Below are 19,286 nucleotides of genomic sequence, written 5' to 3' on the forward strand. Positions count from 1 at the left end.
CTCCGGCCCGTTATTTCTGCCTACTTAAAAGCTCTCCACGTCTCCTTCCCCAAAGTAGCAGCTTCTTCTGCTTTCATAATCCACGACAGCAAAGCCAACGTTTACCAAAGATTGTTTTTTTCTTTATTGTTCCACCCCCACACTTTTCCTAGCAGTAAATGGCAAGGAATTGTAAAAAAAAAAAAAAATTCAATACTGTTGCTCCACCGCCAAGTCCAGCAGACCTAGCACAGACGTTCACACTCATTGCACGAGTTCAGCCCAAATACATGGACCTGAAATGACTCGTCCTCATTAATTCCACCAACTACCCTCCAGATGAAGGGTCACATCAAACAGGTTTCTCATATATAAATACATAGAAAACCTTATGGCTAAGGTTCTCCGTTCCTAAGCTACGGTTGGTCTGCAAAATCTAAGCATGCAAGAAAGCATTTTAAAATTAAACACCACGGTTTAAAAGTCAGACTCTACCGCGGTGCACGCTTTGCAGCCAATTAATACAGCAATGAAAGTGGCCAGTAGTAATGCAAATCCCCGGGTGTCTTGACTCGGCAGTGTCTGAGCCAATGCAGTCACTTCTCATCTTCTTCATGGCAGGACCTCTCGTGTCATGCAGGGATGGGAGAGACTGAAGGCTGCGAGGAAACCGCGTGTGATGTATAAGGGCTCCTGACAACATCCCAAAGAGAATGATAAACTGCAATTGCTAATAACTGGTGCTACAAATACGTAGGTATCCTGACTTATAGAGAATGTTTCTCCTGCCTGCAAAAGGACAGTTTAAGGATATAGGTGGATATGCATTTCCCCACTGAAATGAGTAGACGCAACTGGGTCTACTCAGTATTTCTTATATTCCTCCCTAAAGTCCTTGTACAGCATTGGAAGCAACGTAGAGGGTATTTATCAGAGTAACTTGCACACTCGCGTTAGTAAGTGGGAAAACCCTCCTTCTACATGTTTAATCAAACAACTATTTTGCAGCTCATTAATGACACTTGATGAAGACCTCTCTGTGACCAAGCAGTCACAGTAAGACCATCAAGCCATCCACACAGGCATCTATCACCTACACCTACACGCTCAAACTACTTTGCAAAGTGAGTATTTATCCAATTTACCTTTTACCTTCCAGGTAATGTGACTCACAAGACAGATGGTTCAGTACAGCGGACTGTGGCAGAGGCTCTGCATCCTTAGTGCTTGCAAAGCAGAAAGCGTAATGGCCAAAGCCTCTTTGACATAGGGATCTCACGTGGAGCTGGCTTGGGTTTTCAAGCAACAGCTTTCAAAATTGCCATTTTATCTTCCTCTGAGGAGGAGGAGTTCTCCTCCCGGGCAGTTCTCACAACAATTACAATGCAGCTTTTGCAGCAAGCTCTTCAGACAGCAAGGTGGAGACCCAAGATCCAAGTGCATCTGCCCTTCCATGGTGGTGTCCCACCCTTACAAGTGTCTGGCCAGCAGCAGCACAAGTCTGCCACCACCATGACATCCTTCCCGGATGTCACGGGAAGATAAAAACCTTCCCAGAAAGGACAGCACAAAAGAGGCAAAGCAGAAGCAGGACCACACTTGTCCCAGTGCAGCTCAGGACGTACCTGCTCATCGATCTTCCTTTGAAGCTGGACCACCTTGTTCTCCATGCCGATGTTGAGCTTCTTCAGGTGCTGTGCTGAGCGGGCCTCGATCTTCAGCGCCTTCAGCTCCTGCCTGGCCTTCATGCGCCGGTAGTAGCACTGCAGGGTGATGGTGGCACCCCTGACCCGGCGGAAGCGAGTGCGGGCCAGCCAGCCGCGGGCGTACTTCTGGAGGATGGTGGCCTTATGCTCCGCAAGGACCTACAAAACATGGGCAGAAACAGGACAATCAAGGGACAAAAGTCACCCGCAAAGGTAGCAGCAGCCTTGGTTTGGTTGCAACCTGGCACTCGACACTTCCCAATCTGCCTTTGAAAGGGCTTCTCCTCCAAGCAGGAGCGTCCTGGTAGGTGCAGGGGGTGATGGCTGGAGACAGAGGCTGTCATTTTGCATCCTCTTTTATAGATGGGAAGGGGTATTTCAGCGCTCCTGGGGGGTTTCTCCGGTCACTGCACTCAACTGATACAGGCAGGGCACATCCAGTCCTCTCTTAGGAACCATGCTGCTCTCTAAAAAGGGGCAACATCTGCTTGGCCGGTGAAACAAGAGGGGTTACGCTCCTGAGCTGGTGACTAGGAGACTCCACGGGGACAGGAGACATCTGGGCTGACATACTTCATGGAACAGAACATAAATTCCACCTCGGAATAGTATTCAGATCCACAAGATCCATAGCTAGCAGAATAAATAGCTCTTAACAGACACACCAACACTTAGCAATAAACTTACTGTCCCTTCAGCATCAGAGATAACTCACATCAGAACAGGTTTTTAGATTTTTTTTTTTTTTTTGCCTATGTTCCACCCCTGCATTATGATAATTTATACTGCAGATAAATGCTGTCCTGGTGGGATTTCTTATCATATGGATAACCTTCAAATCAAACCCTGGACTCCTTTCACTACAGTCTGCAGCCAGTTCTCTTGCATGATTCCATTTTTAAGAAACTTATATCTGGTTTTGTGAACTTCTGGCACTTTTGCATTGGATTTCTCCCCCCAAATTTACAGCAATCTTTTCAGTAGGTGGCAGTTCAATTCCTTCCTCTAAAACTGAAGGCTTACATATTAGAGATACAACCAGCATGCTGTTAATAACTTTCTTATGTTGATCTATGCTGCAGTATTATGAGGAAAGAAATACCAGGAGAATTTAAAGATTACAAGACGCTTTGCTGTTATTAGTTTGGGATAAGTTGTATCAGAAACAGTATTGTATCAGCTTCTCACAAATCTTTTGTTTCACCCTAAGGCTTTCTTTGCACTTGCAAATTTTAATTCAGAATAAAAGGATTGTGTGAACTCTTACGGAGGGAGAAAGCTGGGGGTGCCCGAAGAGCTAGAAGAAACTCTACTGCATTGCCTTGGGGACCTATTCCAGTCTTACAGCAAAGTCTTGGTGGGCGCTGGGCATGCCCTGACCCCATGGAGCATCACCTGCAGCCCTGCATCTGTTGCTAACCGACACCTATATCCAACACCTATATCCCGGTGCTCCAGAGATTAAGGATGTTCAGATTCGAGAGGCCTGACCTTCAGCCAACTTCTACACCTTGTTACGATTTTGGGTTGCCTTGAATCTCAGAGAGTTTAAATGCTCAACCAGCTGCCTCCCCTGCAGAGGCTTCCGATTTAAAAAACAGATGCTGAAAAAGCAGTGGCAGCACAAATTCCTGATCACCGGCAGCATCCAGCTGCTCTGTTTCGGTGGACAACCCTGATCTCTCTGGTGGGTCACCAGGTGTCCAGGTAAACCCCCATCATCTCCAGGAGCAGGCTCTCCCCACCTGGCTCATCAAGCCTCTGACTTCCTAACGTACCCCCATGACCACCCATTAGGCATAAATTTAGGTGACTACCAAAGTAAGGCTGGATCTCAAGAGTGGACAGAAGATCCCCCAGAGCTGTTCTCAGTTTCCTGACAGACAATTTCTCACTGTATCACTTACTGTTATCAAACCTTCACTTCCTTGCTTTCAGCTCCTGGTTTAACACAGAAAGCTAATGAAGAGAACCAATTAAAGAGGGATTTATAACAATAATGACTCGATGCCTTTCATGACAGACCCTACTGATCTTCCTACCATACTGGAAATGGCACCTGCAGTACGGCTCAGACGCAAATTCGGTTTGCCAGGGTGGATTTTGCAGAGTGTGGGTTAGATCAAATGACATTTCCAGATTTCCACAATGCCTTTCGGCATCTGAATGACTAACTTCATTTAGCTGCTCCGCTGAGGTGCTGCTGCCAAAATCATTTTTGCTTGCACAGCTTTAAACGGCAACGCTCACTGCCACCGTGTGCTCTGCAGAAACACCAGAGGCAGTCAGCTTCATAAAACATCAAAATGGCCACAATAAATACATTGTCATGCTATGCCAGCGGAGGTAAATATAAAGGCTCTTCCTACTCTTTTCTAACGCAAAGACACTCCGTGGAGTCATACCTTGCGATAAATCCTCCTGACAAACATGCCCCGAGCAAAAGCCTGAATGGTGATGGTTGCGTTGCGGACCCTCTGGAAAGCTCGGAGGATCCGCAGCATTCGGTACTGCTTCTGGAAGATGATGGCGGCTCTCGTCCTCCTCAGGTGCTCGGCAAGTCTGCAAAGCACAGTAAAAAGGTTAGCAGGAAAACTAAACTCCCCTCCTTTCTGTCGCAATAAGTTTTGAACTGGACAGAGAGAAAAACCTTTTGTCCAAAAGTAGCTTGACAGTATTCAAGAAAGACCATCCCAGCAGTAGGGCTAAGAAAAGAGCAGCTGATAGCATGGCTCCGTTAAAATAACGGGAACACGTGTGCAATCAGACAGCGTGCATGGTACCCAGGAGCACTGGAACCAGGAATCAACACACCTCATTATTCCTAAACAGCAGTAAAAGCAAATATTTTCCAGCTTTTCCCTTGATTTGAACTCTCTGTCTTATGTACCTGAGCCAAGCAACGCCCAGGTTGGCTCCATCTCTTCCCTAACTATAAAAAGCAAGCGTCGCACGGGGTATCTACCGACTCAGTGAAAATGGCCGCAAATTGATTTGACATTTAAACCGGTGTGCACTGGTCTGGCAACGTTCACGAGCGGAGCCCCAAGCAATTCACAGAGAGTAAATAATGAGGGACGTGGTCAATTCTGTGCCACGTTGCTCCAATTCTCCAACTGAATTCACGTTCAATTTGCTGTTACACAGGTTAATAAATGCCCATAAAACCTCCATTTAATTTGATAATTAGCTTGTTTTGCTGAATTTACGATTCGTTTATTGCTCTCAGCATGAAGCCTTATGTAAGATATTTGATCCACTTCTTTATTCGGTGAAAAGCGTATCAAAACTAAAAGAGCCATATTGGATTGGCTTATATATTCCCGTCGTCAAGGATGATGGTTTCTCATTAGGACTCACTGAACCAGAGCTTACTAAAGAGGACAAGGGATGGTTTGTTTCCAAAAAGAGGAGAAAGCAGTTATTCAGACGCCATCCATCCCTATGAAATCAGCACAAAGAGGTGAACTGAAAAATCACGTTGAAGTAACCCTGCAGCAGGTGGTTTCTGCACATCTGCTTCCAGCCTCTCTTTTAGCTCATACCCCGTCACTTCGACATCACCGGGGATTCCTCCTCCCCTCCTCAGAGGGATGGTTGGCTGATGCAAAGGTAAATATAGAGTCCAAGTCTGTAGGTGTGCGTGGAAAGCCCACCACGGTGCTAATCACCAACTCCCCCTTTTTCTTAACCTTCCTCTTATTACTTCAGTTATGACACCAAGTTGGGTAGGAACGTTGATCTGCTGGAGGGCAGGAGGCCCTGCAGAGGGCCCTGGCCAGGCCGGGTCGATGGGCCCAGGCCACGGGGTGAGGGTCAGCAAGGCTCAGGGCCGGGTCCTGCCCTGGGGGCACAGCAACCCCAGGCACCGCTGCAGGCGTGGGGAGGAGCGGCTGGGAGCTGCCCGGCGGGAAAGGGCCTGGGGGTGCTGGTCGACAGCCGCTGGACATGAGCCAGCAGGGTGCCCAGGTGGCCAAGAGGGCCAGTGGCATCCTGGCTTGTATCAGGAACGGTGTGGCCAGCAGGAGCAGGGAGGGGATGGTGCCCCTGCGCTGGGCACTGGTGAGGCCGCCCCTCGAATGCTGTGCTCAGCGCTGGGCCCCGCACCCCAAGGCGGCCATGGAGGGGCTGGAGCGTGGCCAGAGCAGGGCAGCGAGGCTGGGGCAGGGGCTGGAGCACAAGGCTGGGGAGGAGCGGCTGGGGGAGCTGGGGGGGCTCAGCCTGGAGAAGAGGAGGCTGAGGGGAGCCCTCCTCGCTCTCTGCAACGGCCTGAAAGGAGGCTGGAGCCGGGGGGGTCGGTCTCTGCTCCCCAGGAACAAGCGATGGGACGAGAGGGAACGGCCTCAAGCTGCGCCAGGGCAGGTTTGGGTCGGATGTTAGGAAAAACTTCTTCCCCCAAAGGGCTGTCAGGCCCTGGCCCAGGCTGCCCAGGGCAGGGGCTGAGTCCCCATCCCTGGAGGTATTTAAAAGCCGGGTGGATGTGGTGCTTAGGGACATGGTTTAGTGATGGGCTTGGCAGTGCTGGGTTAACGGTTGGACTTGATGATCTTAAAGGTCTTCTCCAACCTAAATGATTCTATGATTCTGTAGTCTCATTTTGCCTCGTCTTCAAGTGAGCTGTAAGACTGCTGAGAGGGACCTGCAGCCACGAGCCTAGAGAAGCACATGGACCTCTGGGGACAAGAAAAATCTGCCCTCAGTTTTAAATACAAATCACCAAACTGCCCAGCTTTGCTCATTTGAGACCTTCTCATCCCGGGATTCTCCAAGAGGCCAATCCCTTTCACAGGAGCAAATAATACCACAAGTTCAGTTAGCATCTCTGATGTTTTTCCAAAATACAAAATGATTTAGAGGGAATGCTTGGAAGGAACATGGAAGTTCTTCACCCTTGGTTGCTTCAGTAATTGATAGAAATCAACATTGACCCTGCAATCAGGAGTGAAGTGCAAGCACGGTTAATGGGCTGCAGATTAGGTAGCAGCACTTCTGATGGGCAGATGCTAACTCAGAGCCAGGGAGAACGTTGCTGCTCAAAACCAAGCAACAGAGCTAACACACCACAACTTCTCTAAGCCAAAACCAAGAAGGGAAACAAAGCTGAAAGGACCCAAATCTACTCCTTGTTCCTATCTGCAAAGTGCCTGAAGCCAGTTTGGCTAAATGCAGGAGAACAGCAGCGTTTGACATGAATAAGGGACACAAGATGCAAGGTGACCTGTGTGTTGGGATGCTATTACGTTGCTTTACTGCTCCCTCACACCCACCCCACATCTGCTACCAGCAGCCCGCTCTCCAGCGCAGCGTTATCTACAGAAATCCCAGCAAGCCACTGACACGAGGAAGCTTGAGGTTCCTGCACACAGAGAGTTAAACATTGAGCTCGATTATTCCGTACTGTAAGTAGCCCCATCGCCAGTGATTTGGAGTGATTTTGCGCATTACAAAGGATATAGGGAATCAATTCTGAGAACTCCCCCTGGACACCAAGGAGGCACAAATCTGGTCCCTGCAGAAAAGGAGCACATACCGACTAGCCAAGTGCTTACTAGCTGATTCAAACGCCCTTTGCCAGAGGTAGTCCCAGAAAAATATTAGTTCTGTGAAACACTTTCACCTAAATATCTCAGAGGACTTTAGTCATCTGATTACAGCCTAGCTGCCTATGCTCTAACCCTGGCCCAGCACCTAGAAATCAAATCAATACAGATATGAAATCGAATAGAGACAAAGAATTTTGATCTCTTGCCCCCGAATGAAGCTGGAGAGAGGGGCCAGGAACGAGTCCTGACTTTAGCACAGAAACTTTCACCCTAGTGGTACCTATGTGCACAAAACGGGTCTTGTTTTCACGGGGCTGAAAGGCAACTCCCCATGCAGAGCATTCTCAATGTTTCTCCTATGAAACCCCCAAGTATAAGGTCTACAAAATGGAACGGATTGAGAACATAAGTGCCCAGAAGTGTTTTTCCACTTGACCTCCCAGCTAGCCCTTCCTTGGCGGATTTCCTAGGACCCACCTCCGTGCCAGGTGCCCACGCGTGTAGCGCTGGATGACGATTGCGGCTTGTCTCAGCCTTTTGTACTTGACCCTCTGCAGCCAGCCCCGCACCGTCTTCTGAATTATGATTGTGGCAGCTCTGAACTTATCTGCTCGCAGTTTCTCCAGATATGCCACCTGGCCTGCACGGAAAAAGATCTTGGTACGTCCAAACTGGAACTTGTCTGGATCCTTTTCAAAAGCATAAAGGAAACTAAATTTAATTCAGGCAAACATTTTTTTTTTTTCAGTCTATGTTGCTCAGTAGATACAGATTAAAAAAACCACTTTGAATCAAATTTATCAGCTCAGCTCACATCTCTTCTTAACTGGGTGGTGAAGATAGTATTAGACTCTAAACTACTCGAGCTTCCATTGTGGAATGCAGCACTAGGATTCAGTCTTAAGTTCCATATATTTATACAAATTTTGAATGTTTTTTGGTTGGTTGGTTGGTTGGGGTTTTTGGGGTTTTTTGGGGGAGGGGGAGTTGGGTTTGGGCTTATTTGTTTAAGTTAAACAGAGCAATGCAACGCCAGAGGACTTCAAGAAAAGATTTCTTTCTCAAAAAGATTGAGGCTTACATCTGCAAAGTCATACATGCACTGCAAGTGGCTCTGCACCTAAGACAAACGCTTGGTGCATAAGGAGAACAGCTTCTGCAAAGAGGAACCCAATTGAGTAAATTCCTCAAAATCCCATGAGGAAAACAAGGATCAAAAATTAAAACCTGGCTAAGATGCTGTGCACATTCCGGGCTCCTCAACAGCAAGACAACAGGAAGAAACCTTTGCGTGCACATTTGCAATTTAAAAATAATGCACGAGACTGAGTAGTCAGGTTTTGGTAAGGGGGGGGGGGGGTGGCAAAGACTTCTTATTTGCGTATACATATAGGGAAAAAGTCCCAGTCCACAGGATGCTTTTTCTAGATATTAGTGGCCATTAAAAGTCTCCCACACATCAAGACAGGGCAATTATTGCATTTTTCTCTTACTCATTTGTACAAAAAGACATTTAATGATGGGGTGACAGAACCAACTTTGACTAAGGTCCATGACGTTGTACACAGTATCTAAAGCTGGACCTCTAAAAGGAGCTCCAGCTATGGCTACCCAAAACGCAGGAGGGGTTGGAGGGATGAGTTTTCTGGAGATGGCCAGTTGTTCATGTACAGTCGGTGATAAGAAACTCTGGGCTTCACCAGCACTGAAATGGTATGTTCAGCTTGACTGCAATCAAGAGATCCCACGTCACGCTTGCTCTGCCTACCTCCTTGCGAGACTATCTCATTTTGGAAAAAGCCCCTGGCTGCCTAGGCTGAATAAGCACCTGCACGAGCAGCAGAAGAGCAATTCAGATCATATCAAAGCCACAAGCTTCCGTGCTGTAAAAATCATTGCCAGAGATTTGGTCCCAGCTCACCTTAATGAGGTCTTCCAACAGGGTCTGACAGATCTGCTTCTTGTCGTTCTTAGAGAGGTCTCTCTTTTTCATAAGAACACGATACCTATTGAAAAAGTCGTGGTAGGACCATCTGAAAGCAAAGTATACACAGGATTAGTCTGCATGCTGGGCATTATTTCCTTAAAATAAAGTGTTTGGTGTCATAGACGAGTCAAAATATGAAACTCTCATACTGAGGGACCTCTCACCACTTCACAGCATGGATTGAAGCCACCTGAAAGGAGCTAGGTCACCCCAAACCTGACCCCCAGTCTCGGCCCTCCCCTGCCACCGAATGACCTTATCAGTGCATTTGTAGCCTGGAACAGAAAGGCCATGGATCACCTTGTTTTCACTCCTCCTGATGTGCTTCCCAAGCTGCTGCAGTTTACCAGCCAAACGCAACAACGCTGTTCCCTTCGGAAAGGATATGTTAATTTTGAAGAGATCAGGGATCTCCCGATTTGGCCAAAAAAATTTTAAAAACCAATCTTGATAAGATGCTAGAGAATGAATCAACTAGAAACTCTTCCTTATTTTCCTTTTCCAACCTCTGTTGAATATTATTTTAATCAATTAACTCACTAATCGCTCCACGTTGAGGTCTGTGGCCGAGACCCTTAAAACAAACACAAAATCCTTGGGACTCTGAAAAGACAAAGCAGCCATTTGGAAGATGCCTCACTGTCACCAGCAGTGAAGTTTCCAAACACGCAGTGATAATTGAAGGAATTAAAGCACTGTGTCTTACTGCTAGGAAATATCATCTCCTGCCGCCGCTGTTAGACGTGGAGCCTGCAGACTGGATCCTGAAATTGGTTCAGCATCTGCCAAGTTTCAGCCTTCTCCAAATTAACACAGTGAGTTATGGACCCCTCAAAACCTGAGGTTTTTAATTAAAACTCTAGGTATTTCCAGCACTGTCAAGTACGGCCATCGTTATTTTAAAAAAATATGCATAACAAATGTCAAAGGAAGACGGGAGAGGTTTGAAGAGATTTTGATTTCTGCTCTCGCTCATCTGTGAGCCTGACCCGCACCCTCACAAATGTTCTGGCAGAGCACAGGAGCACCAAAATGAGAATACACACGCTGTATGAACAGCAGCCGTACAGAAACCTCTTCTCCTCAGCCCAGCAGCCCCCTGCCTGCCTTTATTTTTCTGTTATTACACCCCATTCTTCCCAGTTTTCCACTTCCAGAGATTAAGAGAGGCGGGAAGAAAGGCAAAATAAATTGCAAAGGGCCTGAAGAATGCTTGTGACGGGCCCTTACGCTTGGCCAGTTTGCAGTGGTGGGACTGGGTAAAACATCCCACCACCTGAGCACATCCCATGTTCAAGGCTCCCCTCTCTATAAAATACTTCATCTCTAACAGAACTTCTTGAAGGCTGGAAGCTGGGATGTTTGGCAAGATAGGCGTACCAGAAATATAACACTTATTTCAAAATACACGACCAACGCAGTCTCGCATCAGTTCAGAAAATGCAGCAGGGGAGGAAAGCCAGTTTGATTAAAAGCAATACTCTAACAGAACACAGTAGAAGAAAATGTTTCCAATGAGAAGGAAGGGAGAAAAAGCCAAAAAAAAAAAAAAAAAAAAGGACTGCTAAGGACTGGGAATTGCCACGCAATTCCTGCACGGACACATTGCACCCTGGACACCTTTTGCAAAGAACATGGGAATGGCAAAACCTAGAGAAGAGTCCTTAACGTTGTTCCTGAAGCAAACGGTAAGACGAAGGGCTCCTGAAGACAAGAGCAAGAAGGAAACTGTCATGAGAGGATTTCCCATGCTCAGAGTGGCTCTGGAGTAGTCAGATTTAGTGAACATTTCATCCTTATCTACATGGGCTAGTCCTGGGACTGGACAGCCGAGGCTGCCCACGCTCAAATGACCAAAAGTGCTGGATTATCACTAAAAAAAAATAAGATACCTGCTACGGGGAGCTCTCTCTGCGGTGAGGTACAGCAAAACTCAACATAAAGATCATTGCAAGACTACAGGCTTGTGTCATGTAGGGTTTAAGCTTAAACTTGCTTCCTCTTTGCTTTCTAAACGCCTTCAATTTATAATTACATTTCCTATTTTGTACCCGCACCTTAAACATTTTGCTTTGCGCAAATAAAACCCGTTTTCGTTTTAAGCACGTCTGAGGCTTTACGCAGCTCCAAATCAAACCTGATAGGAGAAGCAGAGCACGCAGTGCCCGAGGCACGCAGCCAAGCGCGCGATGCTGGAGACCTCCTGCCTGGCTCAGGTGTTACTTAAGCCAGGGAGAGCTTGGGGAGAGAGAAAAGAGAAGGAGGGAGTATTCCCGTTAACCTGCCAGAGTCAGTTTAGGAGCTGATATTATTAACTGCTGCTATTCGGAGGAAGAAATCATCCTGCAGGTGCCACCCGGGCTCCTCCGGCAAAGAGCAGATGGCGAAGAAGCAACACGCGTAACTGAGGGCACGGGTCCAAGCTGGGCAGGCAGCAGCAAAATCCATCATCTTCCCTCACCGAGACAGAGATGGAGATCCCGCAGCTGCTTTCAAACCAGAGTCAGACACCTGCAGAAATTCCTTAAAAATAGATCGTAAGTCACTACATAAAGGGTCTTTCTTCAGAGCCTGTCGCTCTCATTTCGCGTGGTGGTAAAAACTGATTTCTGCTTGTTTCCATTTGAGTCCAGCTTTAACACAGATAACTCACTTATTAGGATTAAGTCTCGTACGAGACACGGGAAGTGGCACGGAATATGCTCACTGATTGCTGTCGGGGTGTTCTGCTGGGCTGGTGGCATCCGTAGTCCTCTATCCACATCTCCCAGAGGTTCACAGCCAAACGCCGCAGCTCCACGGCACACCACCGCTTCACCCTTGCTGCAGCGAGGCCGCTCTCACCATCCTCGCTGATTTAGCAGGAGATGACAGTCCTGAGATCACACTGCTTGTATTATTGTCCAGAGAATATCAAGACAAAAGCTCTGCCGCGCCGGGGGCTCAGCTGGTCCATCAGGAGTTTCACTGGAATATTTGCAGTCCCAATTCACAAGCAAAAGCAAGCTGCAGGGGTTCATAGGTGCTGTTACAGGATCCTCCCAAGAGAAAGGAACAATTAAAGCACTCAGGTTTAATACAACAGGCCTGGTTAAACCACTTCAGGTTCAAAGCAGTATAAAATTACATGACAACTATGTGCTTTGAGAGAAGCAAACGTGATGCCCTAACCCTACAAGGGAGATCTCCCTGGTGCAGAAATACTGAAGCTCAATGATTTGGTTCATACATGCTTCCTTTTTTTTTTTTTTTTCTTTCAGTCTTCTGCACATATATGTCTTTTTTTTTTTTAGGTTCAACATCTGCATCTTCAGCAGAGAAAAGGAAAAAAGAGAAAACTTATTTCCCTCCTGCTAGACGGCAAAGCGATTGCCAGCACGAGACAAAAGACGTGCCATGTTACCCCACAGCTTAGCAGGTCAGGATAGATTATGGGAAGATTATACCTCAGTTCAACTTGTTAACAGGTATGAAATTAAAAGCAGACCTCAGGTTTTCAGGATGCTGCCCCACAACATAGGCACGCCTCATTGCTAGGAGCTGGAAACCACCGAGGGCCACTAAATAAATACAATTCCTTATCTTTATCAAGTTATAAGCTCCAGAGGGGTGGTGTAGGTGAAGAGCTGTAACCAGGAGGATTTTTGTACCTGCACAAATGAGGAGGAGGGAGAAGGAGGCACAAAGGACTGGACAGGTACTACTCAAACTTCCCCCCCAAAAAATAATAATCTCAGGGCTGAGATCAAACACAACCAACCTTAAATATCAAAATTTTGCTTTGAAGTCAGCACAGGCCACTAAAGGGAAAAGGCAATAAAAGGAATGGAAGGACACAGGAAAATAACTTAAGCCTGTGGAAAAAAAACCCTCCTTGGGCTTGAGCAGCAGGGAGGATGCTCAAGGGCTCGGCCAGGAGCAGGAGACTTGATCAACCCAGCAATTTCTTTGTCATCTATAGAAATTAGACAGAGGGAATGAGGCATAACACACGCCACAAATTAAGCCTTGTATCTGTGGTTTAAAAAACGAGATTTGGATGTTTTACACAAAACTACAACCGGGTGCAAAGCAAAGGGGCTGCTCCTGCCCAAAATCGCAGGGCTATGAAGCCGAGAGCAGCCCTCGTGCTGCAGAGCCAGCTGGATTTATTACAACCTCGTAATTAAAGGGAGGGCTCGGATAAGGAACCGGGGGTGGAATTCTGACTCCTGAGGAAGCCTCTCAAAAGCATCTCTCCAAGCAGTCAGCAATTGCCCAAAATATCTCCAACCTATTGTTTTAGGGTTGATTACAGCAATGTTATTTCAGCAGCACTGAATGAAGAGCTGCAAGGAGGAATATAATAAGAGCTCGAAGCTTTTATGACTTAACCATAAAATTACTGAATGCAAAATCGTTCCATTAAGGGTAAATAAATTCATCGCCCCCCCATCACCCAAGACCGTCCCAGCGACCGTCCGCTGAGCAAACCCGGCTTCACGTAAGAAATCCTGCCAGCACCACGTGGTACCGTCCCCTGAAGGGATCAATATTTTAAGCAGTAAGGAGCTGGACTATATTGATCTTTCTATAAGAGCTGAAGCCTGTTTGGGGGCACGCAGGTTGAATATTTGAGCCAAGTTTTGACATATAATTATTTCAGAAACTGCGGCTCAGGGAGAAAATTTCTTTTGCCTTGTTTACTGCAGCAGAACAGATTTGCCTTTCAATTAGCTCTACAATATGCAAGCTGGCATGGCTTGAAATTATCTGGAATATATTCAAAGAGCACAATGAGGGGGGAAAAAAAACCCCTCTATTTACATATTACCTTTGTTGGGAATGGGGGGAGTGGGCAAACAGAACTGCTCGTAGCCAAAGTCATTTATAGGTTTTGTTTCCCTGGCTGCAAGACAGCTAAAGGCACATTATAAAAAAAATTATTTGATAAGGACGCCCATGATACATTTCAATTATGAATGTTTAATGTTTATAGAGTTTAGCAGCTGTGATTTCATACCGAACTGATACATCTGCCAGTCAGCTCCAGCGACCAGAGGAAGCAGCTAAATGCCAAAAATACTGAAACAATAAATTTCGAACATAACAACTACAATAAGAGTATTTCGGAGAGGCTGCAAGGACAGCGTTATTCAGAGCAACTGCGTGGTGGGAGACCGCTGCTGTGGTACCACTGACTGGAAACCACCAGAACCAGCAAGAAGAAAAATGTAGAGTTTTGACAAAATCCAAGTTAAAAACTTGTTTTAAAGAGTATTTTGTTATTAATGAAGATCTGCACCAATTAATTCTCTACAGACTAATCTTTACATAGCCAGTTTCTATAAAGAAGATGAATGGTTTTATAGTACAGAGACATCTTCCATGCTTTACCCGCGGAAGCTGGTGATAGATTTACTATCTACACATTTCAGACAGTCCATTTATCACAATCATTTATGTACATACTAACAAATACATTTCTTAACTGCTGCGTAACATTTCAAACCAAACGATACATTTTCAATTTACTCGAGATAGCGGCAGAGTGCAGCGTACCATGGAACTGATAAAATAAAGCCAGGCGGACCCAAAGCGGGGAGCGGGAGGCTTCATCTTTCAGTGGGAACATATCACGTCTTACCTGGGCTCACGAACACTAAAAACTATTTTAAAACTTTTTTTTTTCTTAAAGGAACCAGGTAAAAAAATTATCGAAGCCTCAAAACATTCAATTCTTCAACCCATAAAGTAATTGTGATGGAGAAGCATGAAATAACAGCAGAAGGCAGCTTCTCTGACCCAAAGCCACATCACTCTTAGAAGTTACTCTTGTGACAATGTGCTGGAAAATACTCAGATCTAAATACTACAGGATGAAAATAAATGTTTTCTCTTGTTTCTGTAATAAAACTCCTCCCGAGAGAAAACATTTTGAAAATTCCCTCTTGCTCTAAAGGTAAATTGCTTACACCCAAGTGAAACAAAACTCGCAAAGATCAAGTCTCGCATGATTATTTTTAAGTGGTTTAAATTTCTAGCTTTCACACAGGGTTTAAATTTAAAGCAATGATCCTCCTTTTTTGGGTGATCCTTAATCAACCATTATAAACCGACTTATCTCAAAATGTAAGGAAATATGGACGAATAATCAATGCTCGTCGCGATGAAAACGGAGACACATCTCACGAATGTAAAAACTCAGAAAGAACTAAAACGCCTATTACATTTCCCACTGAATAAGATCCTGTGGAAGCAGCTTTTCCCAAGCTGGTTTATAAAGCCAATTCAAATATACAGATTATTCACAATCTTTCAACGATGTTGCCCAAGTCCTGGGTCTGGCCTTTCAAGACAGGAATTTTATGACCAAGGAGGGTGAAGAACTACCAAAACCCAAAGCGAGTATCTTATTTCATGCAGAGCTGTTGCTGTATACAATTATCTTCTAGAAACATTAAAATAAACAAAAATCTGTCCTTGAAGCATCCCAAACACTGAACTGGAGAAGGTCACTCTGAAAGGCTGAAATAGCTATTTGCACCCTTTTTTTTTTTTTTTCCCCTGGAGGAAGAACAAAAGCTGACAAGTTGCAGTGATGGAAGAGTTTTGTATTCTTAGTGCCCTGGGAAAAAAGACCTCATAACCAAAAGCATGCAAGCAGAGCTGAAAGCATCGCTTTTGAGTTTTTCAGGATGGTGCGGTCTTCGCACCGGTCAATTATTTGCCGTAAATAGATCTTGGCTGGTCTCCAGGTGCTGCAGTGGTTTCTCCCCTCTGTTCCCCCTTCCCAGTTATTAATTAGACATTGATTTTAGTGCCGTAGGGTCTAAACTGCAGAGTTAAGTGAGCAGAGAGAGAAAAATGCTACAAGTCTTTAGGAAAATTATGAATGGAGAGGAAGAGGGTATCCCTGCAGCTATGCTAAGACCAGTAGCAAAACTCATGGCTAACGCTCAAGTCGGAGCTCCCCACACCTTCCCTGGGACCTACAACCGCAGAGCCAGGAGCATCCACTGCACTGGGGAGCACGACCACTTGCTTAGTGAGCATAAAACTGCTTTTCGGTGGCCTCTGCGAAATGAAACCACAGCTGTTTCACTGCTCTAGGGCTTTCAGTGCAAGAGGACAGACAGATGGATTTGGCCCTGCAGCTACTTTTTAATTTTCCCCTGTGGCTCAGAGATTGAGAAGCAACTTTTTAACAGTTACATCCACAAATGCCTTGAAGACTTCAGAGATGGGAGCCAAAGGTGGTGCTGGGTCTTCTAACAGGGCCAGACCCCCAACAGGAGGGCCCAAATCTCCATTCACCCTCCCAATACTGGCAGAGGAAAGAGAGAAATTGGTTTCTGTGTTTTTCTTTTTTCCCTTTTTTCCTTCTTTCCCTTTTTTCCTTCTTAAGGAGTCGAGCTCAGCCAGCCAGGGAGATCCCCATTGCCAGTTTTCGCCTGTCCGTGGAGGTCGCTGGCCCCCAGAGGTTTTACATGGGCTAAGTGCAGCACAACCATCTCATGTCAACGCACTGAAGCTGCCACCAAAGTTCAGAGGCTCTTTGCAGCTTTGCAGGAGGTGAGAGCAACTGATAGGCAGCACGCTCCTCCCCAAAAACCAGGACAGGGACTTTCTCATGGCGTTCAACATCACGCTTAGCCGACTCTTTACTGAGCGTATTTATAACTCCTTTGTTCCACATAAAAAGGCCGATGGCTATGCTGACATTAACACAAAGCTGCTTGGCACTAAAACGCAATTGATGCATTTTTAGAATTATTTGCTCTTGTCATCTTCAGGGCTTATTTATAGTTTATGTTTTCTGATTTATTAGGCCCTAAAAACCTCTTTTGAATTTTGTGTCACAATCAGCAAGAGCCACACCACCCATAACCTTTCCTTTTTAAGATGCAAGAGTTCGAAGCCTAGTATGCTTTGGATCTGCGGTGTGAAAGTCTGCAATAATAATTTACAACCCTTATTTTCTTTCTCTGCAAGTATAATCAAAAAATTTTTGGCTGAAATTACTATTGCAGCAGGTGTCTGAAGCCAGAAGAAAAAAAAAAAAAAGGAAAGCAAAGTGTACAGTGCAAGGAGCTTTTGTATGGGGAGCTTGAGGCAAGCAGGGAAGAAGTCTTCTAGGGCAACGCTTGCTTTCAGGCAAGATGGGTGTAGAGGATATAGAGCTGTTATTTTGCTACTTGCTTCGCATGGGATCAAAGCTGGATTCCTTTATCTGCCATGCACCAGCATTTTTGGAGGTTTCACCCCAGCAAATTACTTCTCAGGACCATACTGAAAGCACCAGCTGAAACGCTGGACGCAACACAACACAGCCTCCGGCAGCCTCGCTTTGCAGCTCATCGCTTGATAAGAAATCTCTTAGATTTGAGGAACCCAGGACCTAGTGGGGGTTTTGCAAAATGGAAAAAAAAAATAGAAAAAGGGGAAAAATCTGTCCTGCATACAAACCAACCTAAATAAACCCTGTTTGTCTTGAGAACTCTGGTGGTTTTTTTCTCCCTCCCTCGCCCCAGATAATGAACCTGCTGAGTAAAGCACAACACCGCGCCAAATTCCCAGCACGGTACCTGGATGGGAAGCCAGCTGCACTTATGCGGATAGTCTCCAGCACTCCACAAGCTCTCAGCTGCTGCACCGCTCTCTTCGGATCAAATCTGCAATTATATTTAGGATAGAGATTAACACAGTGAGAATGAACCCACATCAACCCACCTGACAGCGACTCTTTTGGGGACAGGAATTAGCTTCCAAATTGCGGAAAAACGCTCTGCTCTCATCATTAGTAGAGGCGCTGAAGAAAACCATACGTCCATGGATAGCTTTTGTCCACGGCCATTCCCTTGCAAACCTCAGTATAACCACAAATCCCATGCCTTGCTTTGGGAACAGGCTGCACAGATGTCGCACGTTTTCTCTTCATGTCACGAGACGTCATGTTTTTGAAGTGCACCGGACCTTGCTATTGCCCTACTATCAATGCCAAGCGGTGCTCCTGGGACAAGATGACAATCTGTTGCAATTAGTCTTCACAGCCATAACCTGCCCAGCTACATAAAGCAACACAATTACGATAAAGAAGTGAACAGGCTACCCCATCACAAGCTGCCTGATGAACCAGACAGTATTAGTTCTGCAGCTATAAGGGCAATAACATATTTCCAGAAAGAAATCCAATTCAACAGCAAAATAAAGCTGATATATTAATTTCCATATCAAAACTGAGTAATTAACAGGTCCCACAGGTTTGCAGACCGTTAAGTTTACCAAAACAGCAGTGCTCATGTTCCAGACTAAGGGCTTTGGTAGGTGACATGTGGAAATTCAAGGTATTTCTGCTCTCAGCTGTCCGCCTTCCTCTTCCTAGCAGGCATTATCCCTCACCGCTGGCATCTCATTTCCATCAACAACTTGTGCTGAAAAACTTTGCGCCAGCTTCCAGCTGAATACTTGGGCTGTGCTCTCTTTGGCTCCTGGCATGAAGCCGCTTTCGGATCGGTCTATCTTTGCACAGAGGACAGGTACCAGCATCCCCCATCACTTCTCCCTCCTTCCACCCCTGACACCGAATGCACAAAGAGGTCCCAGCTCTCCAGCTCGAGATGTTGGACCCTGGAAGAGGTCAATGGATCAAGCTTGGACTCGTATGATGCAGATGTCCACAGCTGCATTAGGCTTCCAGAACAAGGCTGAGGAACAAAACCTTCTCAGGTACCTGCTTGTCCCTTCCTGAAAGCCTGAAGTATTTATACCCGCAGGTCAAGAGCGCATGAATAATTCTGCTTCGCCTCCGCTGTGCAAAAGCAGCATAAGAAATAGGCCCCTGCTACTTTGTGCGTTTTTAAATTCCCTGGACCTGTCAAGTCTATAGCAAATTATTCACTACAACACTGCAAACATGATGCAGGGTGGAAAATCAGTCTTGGCTGTCACTCACTTCAAGGAAAAATCCACGAGGGTACCATTTCCAGAACAATAAATAATAAACAGGACTGCTAGATGGACGGGGAAGCTTCAGTCCTGGAAGACCCCAGGGCAATGTACGTCGTACACACGGGGAGCTTTCCGCAACGT

At 46.0% G+C, this 19,286-nt stretch overlaps 1 protein-coding gene across 1 annotated transcript in view; it reads right to left on the reverse strand.

The window, feature by feature from the left end:
• LOC309601636 (unconventional myosin-Vb-like) overlaps positions 1-19,286 on the reverse strand; it is a gene marked incomplete at both ends in the record, with an annotated part of 157,041 nt that overhangs the window by 42,221 nt on the left and 95,534 nt on the right. The window contains 5 exons of the mRNA XM_082334789.1: positions 1,605-1,844; positions 4,091-4,247; positions 7,706-7,917; positions 9,150-9,261; positions 17,783-17,869. Of these exons, the coding sequence (XP_082190915.1) occupies positions 1,605-1,844; positions 4,091-4,247; positions 7,706-7,917; positions 9,150-9,261; positions 17,783-17,869 (808 nt within the window). The remainder of the gene's footprint in view (positions 1-1,604; positions 1,845-4,090; positions 4,248-7,705; positions 7,918-9,149; positions 9,262-17,782; positions 17,870-19,286) is intronic.

Source organism: Platalea leucorodia (assembly GCF_965183815.1).
Source record: "Platalea leucorodia genome assembly, chromosome: W".
NCBI lineage: Eukaryota > Metazoa > Chordata > Aves > Pelecaniformes > Threskiornithidae > Platalea > Platalea leucorodia.